Source organism: Engraulis encrasicolus, chromosome 3 (assembly GCF_034702125.1).
Source record: "Engraulis encrasicolus isolate BLACKSEA-1 chromosome 3, IST_EnEncr_1.0, whole genome shotgun sequence".
NCBI classification, from domain to species: domain Eukaryota; kingdom Metazoa; phylum Chordata; class Actinopteri; order Clupeiformes; family Engraulidae; genus Engraulis; species Engraulis encrasicolus.
The window spans coordinates 58,358,030-58,374,016 of NC_085859.1; the positions used below are offsets into that span (position 1 = coordinate 58,358,030).

Below are 15,987 nucleotides of genomic sequence, written 5' to 3' on the forward strand. Positions count from 1 at the left end.
CACCTCATCGACATGCCCAAGAACGGGCACGTGCAGAACGGAGGGGTGGGCGTGGTTAACGGCGGCGGAGGGCCGGGGGGAGGCGGCTTCTACGGCATGGACTCCACCCAGCCGTCGCCAGACCAATCAGGGCTGGACATGGCCGGGATGAAGCAGATCAAACAGGAGCCCATCTACGACCTGACGCCCGTGCCCAACCTGTTCAGCTATGGGGGGTACCCCGATGCTCAGCTCACACCCGGGGTGTCCATGGGGGAACTAGGTGAGTTATTTACACACCTAACAAATGTTTATATGGGGTGTCTATGACTGAGTTACAATGTAGGTGAGATAGATACATTGCGTGGGGTGTCCCAAAAGTTGGTTGTTGGTGTAGTTATGTACAGTCTCTTCAGCTACGGGGGGTTCCCCGAAACTCTGCTCATACCCGTGGTGTCCATGGGGGAAATAGGTGAGTGTGACGGATGGCAACTAGCAGAGTTTGATGGTAGAACATTGGGTAACATACCTCCCTCCCGAAGCCTCATACAGATGCACTTGTGAATGGCCCGCAGCCTGACCGTTTGGATCACTGGTTAGCTAGGAGTTTGTGAAGAGGTTTCGAGTTCGAGCCCCGAGTGGCGAAGTGTGTGGGATGACCTTGGTTACATGATGTTTTTACACACCTATTCACACACATGAGAGAGCTGGGCGAGTTACACAGATACTTCATGTGGTGAGTTCAGTAGAGTTATATCCAGAGACCAGAATCCTCAAGCATTGTTGAAGCATTCACTGTGTGAACACTTGGTTGTGCCAGGGTTAGAGGGTACAGTATTAGTTATCAGGGTTGCATTTCTCGTCATACTTGGTAAACCTAATAATTGTGCTCCACAAACCCCCACCCTTCGACTTTTTCCCAGAGTTGAGTAAAGCAACACCTTCTGTAAAATAGAATAAAACTTTAATAAGTGCTTTAACAATCTCAGCAAACAGAGCACGCACACAGTAGTAGGCCTATTAGCAGCGAGATGACAGCAGTGCTCTGTCTTTACTGGCAACAAGTAAGACTAAATGGAAGTGGCAAAATCAAGGAGAACTAAACTTTAGAACTAAACGTTGGTCCTGCTAAAATGAATACTTAACACGTTATATCTGACTCTGTGTGGGGGCCCCCACAAACGTGGAGCTCTGGTGACTGTCCTATTTTACCCTATAATGCCTCATCCCAGCCTGTGTGTGTTTCTATATGACATGTGTGTTTGTCTGAAGCCTATTGACAGCCTGTGTTGGTTCTTCTCCTGGTGTAGACCGCATTGCCCAGAACATCATCAAGTCCCATCTGGAGACGTGTCAGTACACAGCAGAGGAGCTGCAGCAGCTGGCCTGGCAGACACACTCCTATGAGGAGGTCAAGATGTACCAAAGCAAGGTGTGTGTGTGTGTGTGTGTGTGTGTGTGTGTGTGTGTGTGTGTGTGTGTGTGTGTGTGTGTGTGTGTGTGTGTGTGTGTGTGTGTGTGTGTGTGTGTGTGTGTGTGTGTGTGTGTGTGTGTGTGTCACTCGGTGTCTCTCTCCCTATTTCTATATTCCTTTCTATATTTCTATATTCCTTTCCATCTTCCCCCTTCCACCTCTCCGACTCTGGATTAGTTTCTTTGTCTCTGTATTTCTCGGTTTCTCTCGCTCCAACCCTCACTCTTTCTTTATCACTCTTCATCCTCTACGTCCTAAAGCACTGTCTCTCACTGTCGGAATTATCCTCCCTCTCACTCTGCTTGCCCTCCCTCTCCCTCTCCCTCTGTCTTATTGTTCTGTCTGTCATCAGCCTTTCCATCTCTGTCTCCTTCGCACCTTTCTTCTACTGTCAGAGTTGTCGTAGCCTTGAGTGCTGTACACCTCCATATGACCGCAACAGCCACCAGCAGATTTCAGTCCCATTCAGAGCCAGAGATCACAATGTGTTGTCGTCTCTCAGCCTTGCGGTCTCCACACAAAGCCAATGCACTTGCAGGAAGATAGAATTTAACCACTGTAGATGTCCTGGATGGAGTGATGTGGATGCAGTTCAAAATGAATGAATGAAGATGAGGGAGGGAGAGAGAGAGAGAGAGAGAGAGAGAGAGAGAGAGAGAGAGAGAGAGAGAGAGAGAGAGAGAGAGTAGCAGAGATAGAGTAGCAGAGAGAGAGAGGAAGAGCAAGGTAGACAGAGGGATTACATGTGAAGGTAGAGAATTTGACCAAAGGGAGAAGGGAAAGAGGAGGAGGAGGTGTGAAGGACACAGAGATAGACAGAGACAGAGAGAGGGAGAGCATACGAGAGAGAGAGAGTAGCAGGAGGAGAGGTGGGGAGAGAGGAGGAGGGGTGGATGACAGAGAGAGAGGAAAAAGAGCAGGAGTGGGAAAAGAGAGGGGGGGGAGAAGAAGAAGAGCAGGAGTAGGGGTGAAGGACAGAGAGAGAGGGAAAGAGAGAGGAATAGGAGGACAGATGATGGGGCCTTTCATTTGCCTGTGTCAAATGGATTAGGAGTAATTACAGAGGAACCCTTTGAAATGCCGGCTACACAGAGTCCCCCTCGCAGCCAGAAATGACTGAGCACACAAAAGCAATTTGCTGATATCATATTTTTGGGCTGCTTTTTTCCCCCTGAGTGCGCTATATGGGTATTTTATAAATGAAATAATAACTTTAAAAAAAACTTTACAGAATTTAGACTTTTTCTTTGTTGCACTTTCTGCGTGACGAGTGAAGAGAGTCATCAAAATATCAGTGTTCCTTTATCGTGAAATGAAATGGATATATCAAAGGCTTGCCTTGGCTACTACTGTTCCTGCTATTACCGTATAGTTATGATTAGCATAATGTACAATAGGCTAACTCAATGTAATACATTTCATCTTTAACCTTTAGGCAATAAGGACATTCAGTTCATTTACCTTATGATATATACCGTACCTCCTCGGCTCAAGTTGTGCTGTATGCCTCAAAAACACCTCCCACACAGTAAAGGAGATATTAAGAGTTCATACACAGCAATTCTCCTAAAAGCCATTACAAAAATCAGTAAGAAATAATTTTAAATGTGCACTGTGTAATGTTCTGCCATTTTGAATTTCAAGAAATAGATGTTTTTAGCTGCAAAGCTTACTATATTTTGGTTATACTAGTAAATATTAGTTTATTATTTAGTAATATTAATGAAAAGATTACAGTTTTATTAAAGTAGCATTTTGCCCAAGTAAGTCTACCCCAAACTAAAGGAGATTTTCAAAGTGATTTTAAAGTTGAGTTAATTACAGGAAAACCACCCTTCATTCTTTTTTTATCACATTAAAGTTTTGTATCAACATGCATTTCAGATTCATTAAACGGTATTCTGTTTGCTTTCGTATAATGTTTCTTACTGTGATATTGTTGTTATTGTGTGTCGTGATCACCGCAGGTCAACCTGTAGTGACACTTGATCACCTCCAACCCCAGGGCTTAAGTTTTTGTGGTTTCGTTTCGTTTGTGTGTGTGTGTGTGTGTGTGTCTGTGTTTGTGTGTGTGTGTGTGTGTGTGTGTGTGTGTGTGTGTTTGTGTTTGTGTGTGTGTGTGCGCAGACACGAGAGGCTCTGTGGCAGCAGTGTGCGATCCAGATCACCCATGCCATCCAGTATGTGGTGGAATTTGCCAAGCGCATCACCGGCTTCATGGAGCTCTGTCAGAACGACCAGATCCTGCTGCTCAAGTCAGGTAGGCCACACCCACAACCATATCCACACACAGACATAGAGCCCAGATCCTGTTGCTCAAGTCAGGTACTGTACACACACACACACTTCCTCTTTTTCACTGCTCACGTTCTGTGTTGTCTCCTCTCCTTCCATCCAGGTTGTCTAGAGGTGGTGCTGGTTCGGATGTGCCGGGCGTTTAACCCCCTCAACAACACCGTCCTGTTTGAGGGCAAATATGGCGGCATGCAGATATTCAAAGCACTAGGTACATTTAATATGCACACACCGAATAGCTCCCTTGCTGTGATTTAATTGATGACGTTAGACAACATAGCACAGCAAGGACATATTTGGAAATATTGTTTCAAACTTTGTTACACTCTACACACTGTTTTTTTGCGCTCTGAAGAGAAAATCACTAAAATTATTATTACAATTATTATTATAATTGTATATCTAATAATGTTATTATGAAAATGTTATTAATAATAATAATACTGTTTCATTATTAAAATACATGGAATGAAAATTGTAATTGCTTTTTTCCATTCAATTTAGTATAAAACTCAGCAGTCATCTGATGTCCTATGTAATGCTATGTCCTCTTCCCCGTTTCTCTGCAGGCTGTGATGATCTGGTGAGTGCAGTCTTTGACTTTGCCAAGAGCCTGTGCTCCCTCCAGCTCACCGAGGAGGAGATAGCCCTCTTCTCAGCAGCCGTCCTCATCTCCACAGGTCAGTGTACATTTGTGCGCGTGTATACGCACACATCTCTGCACATACTGGAGTCTTAAAGCGATGTGTGTTGATACCCATGATGATGTCCTTTGCAAAAAAGATGCACATGCTGTGTGAATGAGTGTGTGTCAGCTCAGCCTTGGGTTCCCATAGTGCAATGCAGTGCTTTCCAAACTTTTTCTGCTGGGACCTCCATTTGGATCTAAACATATTTTAGATATTAATATGACCCTCTACACCCATATTTCATAAGCCTATACACATATTATGAATACATTCTAAGAAAGCACAGAGCAAAGTTCCAACCAAGTTATTTGCAGGTGTGTGAAGTTACTTAAGTTGAAACTGTGTGTGTGTGTGTGTGTGTGTGTGTGTGTGTGTGTGTGTGTGTGTGTGTCTGTGTGTGTGTGTGTCTTGTCCGTGCTGCAGATCGTCCATGGTTGATGGAGCCCAGGAAGGTGCAGAAGCTCCAGGAGAAGATCTACTTTGCCCTGCAGCACATCATGCAGAAGAACCACATGGATGAGGATGCGCTCGCTAAGGTATTAGCATGGGCCCTACTCTACATATACACACTTAAAGGGGTATGCCACTATTTTGGGGCTTAATACAGTTAAAATTGTTGGCTGGGGTTTATAAAGGTGGAAAAGTGTCTTATTTTTCATGTTAAGCGTTGTCTTGCTTTAAGACAAGTTAAAAAAGGGAATATGTCGCTAAGCTAGTGAAAGTCAATGTATCCATGTAGCATGCTACAATGCTACACGGATACATTGACTTTCACTAGCTTAGCGACATATTTCCTCTTTTAACTTGTCTTAAAGCAAGACAACGCTTAACATGAAAAATAAGACACTTTTCCACCTTTATAAACCCCAGCCAACGATTTTAACTGTATTAAGCCCCAAAATAGTGGCATACCCCTTTAACACACTCATGGGGGCAGTAGTAGAGGAACCACATCGATAATGACACGGTTTCTAAGGTAGTAGTACTGCCATGCTCTACTTGTACTGTACTCACACTCAAAGTAGCATACAGGACGAGGCAGGAGTACGTACAGTAGAGAAGCTCATGTGCTTACTAAAGTACGAGGATACACTTGCTACAGTCAGAAGACTAGCCATGTTACTGTAGCTCATTCTGCTACTGCAGCTCATACCCACACTTTACTCATTATATTGCACTTGGCTGATGCATTAACAAGTGCCTAACAGTTATTTACAGGATATTGGCTACAGTCCAACTCCCAAACCATTACACCACAGCTCCCCCCTTACTCAAGGGCACTTCAGCCATGGAGAGGGGAAGGGATTGGTAGGGGTGGGGGATTGAACCAGCAACCCTCTGATCTAAGTCCAACTCTCTAACCATTACACCATGGCTGCCCCTTACTCATACACGTAACTAACACACTCAAGGTAGCATACAGATCACTGAAGTAGTACTGTAGCACTAGCTCTTTAAAGGTGACCTGTGTAGGATGATGGCCAGAGTAGGTATTATAGAGTAGGTATTACAACTATGCTGCTCATTGAAGCTGTGCTGCCTATTGGCAAATTTGATCTTTTAATAAATATTTACTGAATAATAAACAAATATTTAGTATCACCAAAGTACAGTACATTTTGCAGCTAAAAATGTATATTTCTGGACATGCAAAATAGCAAAATAGCAGACATGGAGAAGATCCACCTTTTCATGTTTGAAAAGTGCAATTTACCCACTCAAAATGAATACCGGTACTTGGAATTTGATTGTGGTTCTAAGTATTTGTGACAAAGGTCACATTTGTGACTTGGCAAAATGATTTTTTTGAAAAAAACTGCTAGAAAAAAATATTACAAAGTGCACAGATGGACGGGGGTGTCCACGCAAAGGGACAGTAGGACTAGTGTCACTCTACACAAGTGCATACTCACATAGGCTACATCAGGATTAGCTTCACTATCACAAGCTTTCATACTGATTTAAGCTGTGTTTTCAATACCAATGTTTTTTTTCTTGAATAACACAATGCAAATGTTCAGCAAGTGTTCTCTTACCCTGCTTCAAAAAACAAATGCCCAACCCAAATGTAAAACATGTATCCCCTCTCTCATCCATGCAGCTGATTGGTCGGATCCCGACGCTGGCGGCCCTGTGCACCCTGCATACGGAGGAGCTGCAGGCCTTCCAGCAGTTGCACCCTGAGACCGTCAACGCCCTCTTCCCGCCCCTCTACAAGGAGCTCTTCAACCCTGACGCCGCCGTCAACATGCCCAAGTGAGAACGGCTGAACGAGAGAAGAAATGAAGAGAGAGAGAGAGAGAGATGGATGCAGGGAGGGAGAGGAGGAAATATGGGGAAGGGGAGCGGTCACATCGCAAGGGGGGCTTCTTGGTCCACAACAACGCAAAAAACCTGGGTTGCAAACGGGAGTGATGGGATAGGACTGCCCACTGAGGCAATGCTGAGATGGAGGAAGGATAGCAAGAGAAAAATAAAGAAGAGGAAGATGAAATGGACCCTCGACTCGGATCCGTACACTACAGCATCATCAGAATAGACAACAGCACTCCAAGCTACTTCAATGGACAAAACAAACAAACAAACACTAGGAATGTCCTGCACTTCAATCCGATCCTATTCACCGATACAGTTGAAAGAATGTATATAGGCACCCGTGACAAGGAGGGGCTTTTCCTGAACTGACTGACCAGATAATGTACAGACTTTTACAGCCATTTAAAAAAAACCTGTCTTTTAATTGGGTAAGTTGTGTTGTTTCTTTGGCATCTCTTTTTTTATACATTGTTGTGATATAAACGATAAAAAGGGGGAGTGGGTTGGATTCAAGACAAGAAGCTGATTTAGATATTATTCTCTAGTGCAGAGGGGGTACTCCAGTATTACTTAATGTTCTGTTGATATTTTAGTCCTAATTTTAAAAAAAGAAAGAAAAAAAAAACTTTGATAGCCTACAAAGAGAGGCGATGACTTTTGTTCCTCATTTTGATTTTTTTTTTCTGTTCAGTAATTTCATGTGTACAGAGTTTTTGTGAAGGTTAAAATAGTGGATTTTGAAAGACTAATAAGACAACGCTGCAGATAAAAGTTAAAAGGATGTGGTCCACTGGTGGTAAAGATGGAAAAAAGCCTTGTCTGGGCTCTTGTAGATATGTACAGTTGGTAATACATTGATGACAATAGGATTATGGACCTGTTTTAAAAAGTTTTTAAAAAAATAAATAAATGACCCTTTGTCCCTTTGAAGATATATAGAAAGATTAAATATATATATTTTACGAAACAAAAAAGGAATACAGCGGATAATAATCATGTCAATCAATCAGCCAACAAATCAGCCAATCAACTCATGACTGCAATAATGACATCATCCAGTACGCCTGTGTGCCGCTTAATAAATGATAGCCTATTGCGTAGCACAGGCGACCCCTGCCATTACATGAGGTCTCTTTGCCTCCCCATACGTCACCTTGCCCCATCATACACGTCACATTCTACCAGAATAATCTACCAATTTCTGTGGCATTGACCACAACATTGTTCAGATGGGACATACAGTATAACAGCAAATCAGTCACTGAAATGTTTTGCACAATGTTGTCCCTGATCTCACGCCACATTGATCAGAAAAGATTCTTAAGCAATAATAATAATTAAAAAATAATAATAATTTAATTATAATTATGATCCTAAAACATTCAAACTGTCAGAGAGAGAGCTGATCACTGAGCTTCAATGCAGCAATCATTGAGCCTAATGTAGCACAAATTCTTCTTACGCATGCACAATGAAAATTCTATTTTTGAAATGGATGTGTAGAAATATGAGGTTCAGACCTATGAAGGCTGTCCAAATTGCCAACTGTTGACGTGTTCACCTATCCACATGCCCAGTCCACCAAATCCAGAGTGAGCTGCTCACCTGGGATTGGTTACTGTTGGTAAGCATTTGCTGCCTGCCAGTCTGTGCGGATGAGATTTAGGGCAGGAACAGTTTTTTCTATGCACAACACCTGCATCAGTTGGCCCGGACACTTGCTGTCAGGACGTGTTGGTTACCATAAATGACAGTGATTTTTTTTACCATGAATTAAAAGTGTAAACTTTTTACTAGGAACTCTAAGAGACATTCCATATTTTACAGTAATAAGGAACTGTGTTTAACATGCAAGGGATGACATAGAGCAAGCACTATTACTATACCAAGAGCTTTTGCAGTTTACAGTGGCAATATGATGTTGAACTCCTTGTCCCTATAGTAAACCTGTGATAGACAATCACCTAGCAACCGCGTGCTGTATTATTTATTTAGTTTAGTGATACAATATTTAACGGAAAAAATGTCCTCTGCATGTATGTGAACACATTCCCGGATAATCCTGCAATAGAGATGAGACACACTGTGGAACATCATAGAGTGTGAGAGAGAGATCTGCTTTTGGCTTCAAAAACATTTGTTTGAGCTAAACTACAAGGGGGACAGTTTTGGGTTATGCACCTAAGTCCTCTCGCTTTTTCAGTTTTATTGTTTTCACTGGATGGGGTTTGAAGCCTGAAATACACACTCCGTCCACTTTTGTAGCACATGGTCTTTTTTAAAGATTAAATAAGCACTACGTCCTAACATTTGAGCTTGAGAATATTTATTATTTTCTGGAAAACGGTGGATAGGCTGGTAGGACAAGCCGTCCTCAATTCTAAATGTTTCCGAAATGTTTTGTTTTTTACTCTCTCTTCCATGATTGAGTTACTGTAAAGTGTACACTTGGTGTAGCTTCAAGGCTAAACATAGGTACACACACATACGTAGATGTTCAAAATGTCAATGTTCAATATTTAGCACTTACAGTTATGCAATTTGAGACATGCTAAATATGAAGGAAAACAATAGGGCACTAATATGAAGGAGGCAGAATTATTCCTTTTTTTCTTTTCAAATTGTGCGAGCTACTGACGTTCCCCTGAATGAAGTTTTCTTTTACTTTTACTTGTGTAGGCACAAAGCCAGCTCCGCGACTCAAATGACAAGCGGACAAACATCATAGGCTGTGTCGAGAACACTTTGTTAGGAAGCATCTTACAGTAGATAAAAAATAACAAAGTCAGTTAACCTGTTAAAGACAATCACCTCTTGATGCTACTGCTAAGCATCGGTCTCAGGGAATTCTCTTTTATTATTGTGAAAAAAGAGAAATATTTTAATCTATGAAACATTTTGGGGAAATTAGAAAAAATATAAAGAAAAAAAATATTAGTAATGTCAAATACCCAGACAAGGCTTATATGGTATGTTTGTGATATCTGTATGTGTAACAAGTTTTGGTGGACATGCTGAATTCCCTGTCTGGATATGACATTTAGTTAATTTTTTCTCTCCTCTCTCTCTCCCTCTTAACTCTTTGTAAATATCAGTTCTACAGAATTACAACGGCATATAAATACTAATCGTACACTTAACATGGGAGATCCTCTTATGTACTTGTATTTGCGTTCCTGTCTTAAAGTGACTGCTGAAAGTGGCTGTCATCTTAGAGCATAAAACATGCTACATTCGTTACAGTATCATGTGGCACAAACGAAGACAGTGGACTCAGCTAAAACAAATTCTGATTTCCTACTGAACTGGATTGTTTTGGTTTTCTTTTTTCTTTTTTGAAGAAAAAAAAGTTAGACTGTGAATTGATGAAGGAAGGGGAGACAGTGGAACACTGTTAGATACTGTAGCAATAACTGAAAGCATTTACTACTGTCATGTTTGCATTCTAAGAATATTTTTTAATTTTATTATTATTATAATTATTATTATAAGATTATTAGCGTATTGTTGTTCAGTTATCTTTGCATGCTGTTTCATGACGCCAAGATGTTTTTTGGGGGAGCTTCTTGCATTTTTCTCTCCTGTGACGCTGTGGGTGGGTGGGTTACGGGGAGGGGTAGGGGAGGGAGATGCGGGGATAAGTAAATCTGAATGTTTCCGGGTAGCGTTCAGTGTGCGCTAACTGAATGCGTCTTGCTCCACTCAACGCTTGTACCCTCAATGCATCACATTGTTTATACAGACAGAGAGGGATCTGGCCCTGTGTAGCTTACTCATACCAAGTTAACCTCCAGTATCTGACAATCATCAAGCTCTGGGGGGAGAAAAAGCCAATCAAATTTAAAAAAAAGTTAAGGAGACAGAGAAAATTTGAGGATTGAGGTGAACTCGAGAAAGCATTTTTTTGTTACAGCACACTGTCCTGATTGAACATGAATGGAATCGAAGCGGGTTTCCTCCCAGAGTTTTTCCCTGGGCCCCCTGTGGTGCCTTGTGGGTAATTTTGAGTGAGCATCTCACCTCTGTGGAGTCAGAAGAGCTGCTCTTGTTGGACTGAATTATACAGAGGCCTCAACCAGGATGTTCCTCCAGTTCCACTACCGGTTATGCTTATGATTCCTCTGGGGTAACACATAACTAAACACACACATATACAGTAGGCTACATACATACAGACAGACTTTCGAGTGTGTTTGTGTGTGCATCTAAGAGAGGTTAGGACTTTGCTTCTGTCCTCCTCTGCGCAATGTTCAGAGCAAAAAAATGAACAAAAAAAGAAAAGAAAACTAAAACAAACACAGAGGATGTTCTCTTCTTGCGTACTACATGAGCTTAAGTTCAAAAAAGATGGTAATTACTCATCTTCTTTATGAATTAGAATGTGTTTTTGCGCACGTCCTTGGGAGAAAACCTTCTGAAGTAGCATCGGTTACCAAACCCCCTCAAAAGGTCCTTAGGGTGCAAAGGTTTTTTTTCTTTTGTTTGTTTTGTTTTGTTTTGTTGTTGTTATGTACTAATAACAATTAAAAAAGGACAAGATTTTTTTTGTTTGTTTTCCAAGTGCCATAGCTAGAGTGAGTTGAGAAGCTGACTGGCCAGAATGGGATAGATGCTTTACTGCATATGTTTACTTGAGAACCAATCAGAGGCGGGAATTCAGAAAGCGAGCGTTAATATTAATGAGAATCAAATTGTTTGTATTTTCTTGGTGAGCTGGCTGAGACTGACAGTGAACTTTGATGCATCCTTGCGTCCACAAAGCTCCACATTACTATGTGACGGGGGGTGAAAGGGCGAGAGTTAATTGCCAAGCTTGTCTGTGTGTGTGTGTGTGTGTGTGTGTGTGTGTGTGTGTGTGTGTGTGTGTGTGTGTGTGTGTGTGTGTGTCTTTGTAGTCTTTGAAATTGAACGGATTTGTTTTAGTTTATTTTACCAGTGTGTGTGTATGTATTATTTTGTTTCTGTATGAAACATCTTTGTGTGGGTGTGAGTACGTGTCAAGCTATGTGTGCCTGTGCGTGTGTGTGTACTTATGGTGATAATATTTGAATTCCAAGCTTTGTGGATAGGGCTGGGTGGAAGCTCGACGTCAGTCAAAGTCCTCAAAGTGTCTCCTCCTTCAAGTTGTACATATTAAGTCAAGGACTGAAGTGATTTTTTTTGTTAAATTCTATATTTTATCGCTTTTGTAGACAATTCTTTGTGGGGAAAAAAATAAACATTTTATGGATGCAACTCAAGTGTCTTTGTTAAATCTTTTCCCTTTCCTTTTCATGAAAGATGTGCCTTCATTCCACAACCAGCTCTTGGCACCAGCAGACATTATCAGAACTGTCTTTCCTTTTAAAAACTTTCAACTAATTAAATCAATGAAACTTGACAGTCTGATAACACAATTTCAATCTCACAATACATTTCCCCAGTTACCACAGAAATGCTTTTCACAAATACACACAGTACAATGTAAATCATTCACGGTCAGTGCAATAAATACAAAACCAGAAATCAGTTTAAAGTGATAATTGGCATTTTTCTTGTGACGTCAGACACCTTTGATTCAATACATTTGAAGCAGGACAAGTAGCATCCAGTGGCATAGGCATAAACTTACACTCCACTGTTTTCTATGGAAGCTGGTTTCCTGTTTTGCTTCAAAGGGGAACTTGTTTGACGCAATTGCGAGAAAGTCTAATTGAAATGTGGGCAGCAGTCCTGTCATCCCTGTTGTGAAGATGGCCAGTCCACAAATAAGCCTATGAGGACCTCTAGTGGCTGGATCACAAGCTTGAAAGTATTTGAATATATTACTGTAGCAAGCACTACAATAATATTTTATTTTATTTTATCTATTTTAATTTTGTATATACAATATACATGTCATTTATCAAGTAGAACTAGAAATGAAACTAAACTAAATGAAAGCCTAAACTGAAATTAGGCTATGTTATGATCGCCTCCAGCATTATCTTTTTTAGGACTATTACTGTCTGTGTGTGTGCATACGTATGTGCATGTGTGTGCACTCTTAAGTGAACCCTGGGCAATTGGCTCCAGAGCTTGTGTTTGAATGTGGGAATGTGTATGTGTATTTTGAAAGTGCTTTGAGGCAACTTAATAGTTGTGATACTGCATATTTCATTTGGTAAGAACTAATACTATTTTATTTTTGTACTAATACTTTAAGCTATATGATTCAAGTGGAATGACTGCACAATTACACCTGAAGTAAAAAGTGAAAAATGTGTGTATTTTTAAACAATTCCGTAATATGTGAAACACTGAAACAATGTGCAACAGTCAATAACTCAAAATAATGAAATAAAACAATCAAAGATTCCAGATCAATCGAACACTAAGCTTAAAGGACTTTCATGAAGTAAAAGCCTTGCAACTCACTTGCATATAGGCTAGTGTACATGGGTGTACTTGCTGCAGCCAATTAAATAAAGCAGCTGATCCTAATAATCACACCTGTTCGGTCAAGTAGTGGATCTAATTAGTGAAATTAGCTGCATTGAGAGGGCAGGCAGATACACATACATTAAAAATATAATTTTACCCCCTCCACACTTTTTCTTCTACCATTTCTGAAGAACAAAAAAGTTTTCCTTTTCTGACTCTCTGATCAAGTACATTAAAAAAAACAACAACAATTTACTTACTTACTGCCCATTTTGCCTCCTGGCAAGTAGGGCAGCAACAAAGGTTCTCCACTCTGGTCTGTTCTGTGCTTTTTTCTGGATACTATCCCATGTGAGGCTCATAGATTTAATTTCTTCGTCAACTGTGCGCCTCCAGGTGTTCTTAGGTCGTCCATCGTAGGGCTACTCTTGGGATGCTGTCTTGCTCTCTCCTCAAAACATGTCCTATCCAGTTCCAGCGCCGCTTTACTACTAAGGTCTCCAAGCTGTCTTGTTGGCACCTATTAAGGAGTTCTTTGTTGGAGATCTTATTGGGACAGAAAATCAGACATATACTTCTCAGGCTTCTTGTGTGGAACAATGACAGTTTGGTTTTTTTTTAACCTTTATTTAACCAGGAAAAATAAACCCGTTGAGATTAAGAACCTCTTTTACAAGGGTGTCCTGGCCAAGTGGCGGCTCAAGTTACAAAATTAAAATTACACAGTTGCATTAAAATAACAAATCAAGTAAAATAAAACGTCAATTGAAACAGTTACAGACAATAGACTCTGTCTCAAGTGATCTCATCTTGGAATTAAAATCGTTCAATGGAATCAGATCTGTTAGTTTCAAGTCCTTTTGCAGATTGTTCCATGAGGTAGGGGCTGAAAACACAAATGCCCTCTTCCCCAGTTCTGTGCGGAAGCAAGGGACAGAGAGTAACAAATGGCCTTTAGAGCGCAGACCATAAGACTCAATATTCCTCACTGTGATTAGGCTGCAGATGTAAGGTGGCAGTAAATGTATACCAGTGAGTAAGTCTCCTGGTAGTCAGTGAAGACCATTTAACTCTGGCATAGAGTTCACAGTGATGAGTTTGGGCCCTACAGTTAGTGATGAACCTCAGGGCACCATGATACACAGAGTCAATCTTACTCAGACATTGGGATGAAGCATTCATGTACAGCAGGTCTGCATAGTCTAAAATGGATACAAATGTTGCAGAGACAAGGCGCTTCTTAACATGAAAGGAAAAACAAATTTTATTTCTAAATAAAAAACCTAACTTTAGTTTAAGTTTCCTCACAAGATTTTCAATGTGGGCTTTGAACGTCAAAGTATCATCAAGTAAAATACCCAGGTATTTATACAAACGTACCACCTCAATTTCAGTTCCCTCAAGGGTGAGTACTGAGGGGATGATTGATGGTACTTTCCTTGGCTTTGAGAACAACATTTGCTTAGTCTTATCAGCATTAAGAAGCAATTTTAACTGTAAAAATGTCTGTTGGATTACATCAAAAGCCTTCTGCAGTGATTCAATAGCATTAACGGCGGATGGCCCGAAGCAATAAATTATTGTGTCATCAGCATAAAAATGCATGTTCGCATCAGACACATTCCGACCCACATCATTTATGTACATGATAAATAAAAGGGGACCTAAAACCGATCCTTGTGGCACCCCCTTGTGGACACTGACAAATTCTGAGTACAAGTCATCGTGTTTGATACACTGGGACCTACCACTTAAATAATTTGTGAACCAAGAAACAACATGATCTGAGAGACCAAAGCTGGACAGCCTCTCTCTGAGAACTGTGTGGTCCACAGTGTCGAACGCCTTGGAAAGGTCAATGAAAAGTGCTGCACAGTACTGATTTTTGTCAAGGGCAACAAGTATGTCATTGACTACTTTTGTGGCAGCAGTGATAGTACTGTGCTTTTTCCTAAAACCTGACTGAAGCCTTGAAAGAAGGTTGTTTGTGTATAAAAAGTCTTTAAGTTGCTCGCATACCAGTGATTCCAGGATTTTTGATAGGACACACAAATTAGATATTGGCCTGTAGTTAGTTAAAACTGCTGGGTCGCCTCCTTTTAAAAGCGGAATAACAAAGGCCGACTTCCAGACTACGGGAAGTTCTTTGTTTTCAATTGATAAATTAAAAATTGCACAAGTCACTTGCTGTGATTCTCAAGCATTCTGCTCCATACAGGAGGGTAGATAGCACACAGCTCTGGTATATTTTAAGTTTTGTCTTGGTGTTGTATTGTTGGGACTTCCATATGTTGTTCAACATTCTAAAAGCATTTGTGGCTTTATTGATTCTGCTTCTTATGTCATTGTGCGCACCCCCATCAGATGTTACGGTGCTGCCAAGGTAGGTGAACTCTTTTGTTGTCATAAGAGCTTCACCATTAACAAGGATCGGATGTGGGTCTGGGATGTTTAATGTCATCAATTCAGATTTTCGGTTGTTTATTTTCAGGCCAACTTGCCGTGCAAAGTAGTCGAGTCCTGATGTTTTCTCTTGCATATGTTGGTGGTTTTAAACAATGCCGCAATGAAAACAGCAGCCAGTCACTCAAGAGTTCTTCAAGTGACTAAGAGAATTCAAGATGATCATTAGAGCGCAGACGCCTTATGTAAGTAAAAGTCTGTCACAGTAATAAGAAAAACAACAAAAGAGCAGTGCCATGGCAAGTCTTCACCTCCTCCTTGACACGGATGCCACATGTAAGTCACAATGACATCACTGTCTCCGTCTCCTCCTCCTCCTCCTCCTCCTCCTCCTCCTCCTTGACACGGATGCCACATGTAAGTCACAAT

The 15,987-nt window shown here is 41.0% G+C and overlaps 1 protein-coding gene across 1 annotated transcript in view; it reads left to right on the forward strand.

Moving 5' to 3' along the window:
• rorb (RAR-related orphan receptor B) overlaps positions 1–6,697 on the forward strand; it is a 38,421-nt gene extending 31,724 nt beyond the window's left edge. The window contains exons 4-10 of the mRNA XM_063194606.1: positions 1–262; positions 1,290–1,411; positions 3,581–3,713; positions 3,852–3,959; positions 4,318–4,428; positions 4,861–4,973; positions 6,539–6,697. The exon at positions 1–262 is cut by the window's left edge and continues 203 nt beyond it. Coding sequence (XP_063050676.1) covers positions 1–262; positions 1,290–1,411; positions 3,581–3,713; positions 3,852–3,959; positions 4,318–4,428; positions 4,861–4,973; positions 6,539–6,697 — 1,008 coding nt within the window. The remainder of the gene's footprint in view (positions 263–1,289; positions 1,412–3,580; positions 3,714–3,851; positions 3,960–4,317; positions 4,429–4,860; positions 4,974–6,538) is intronic.
• Positions 6,698–15,987: the final 9,290 nt, after the last annotated feature.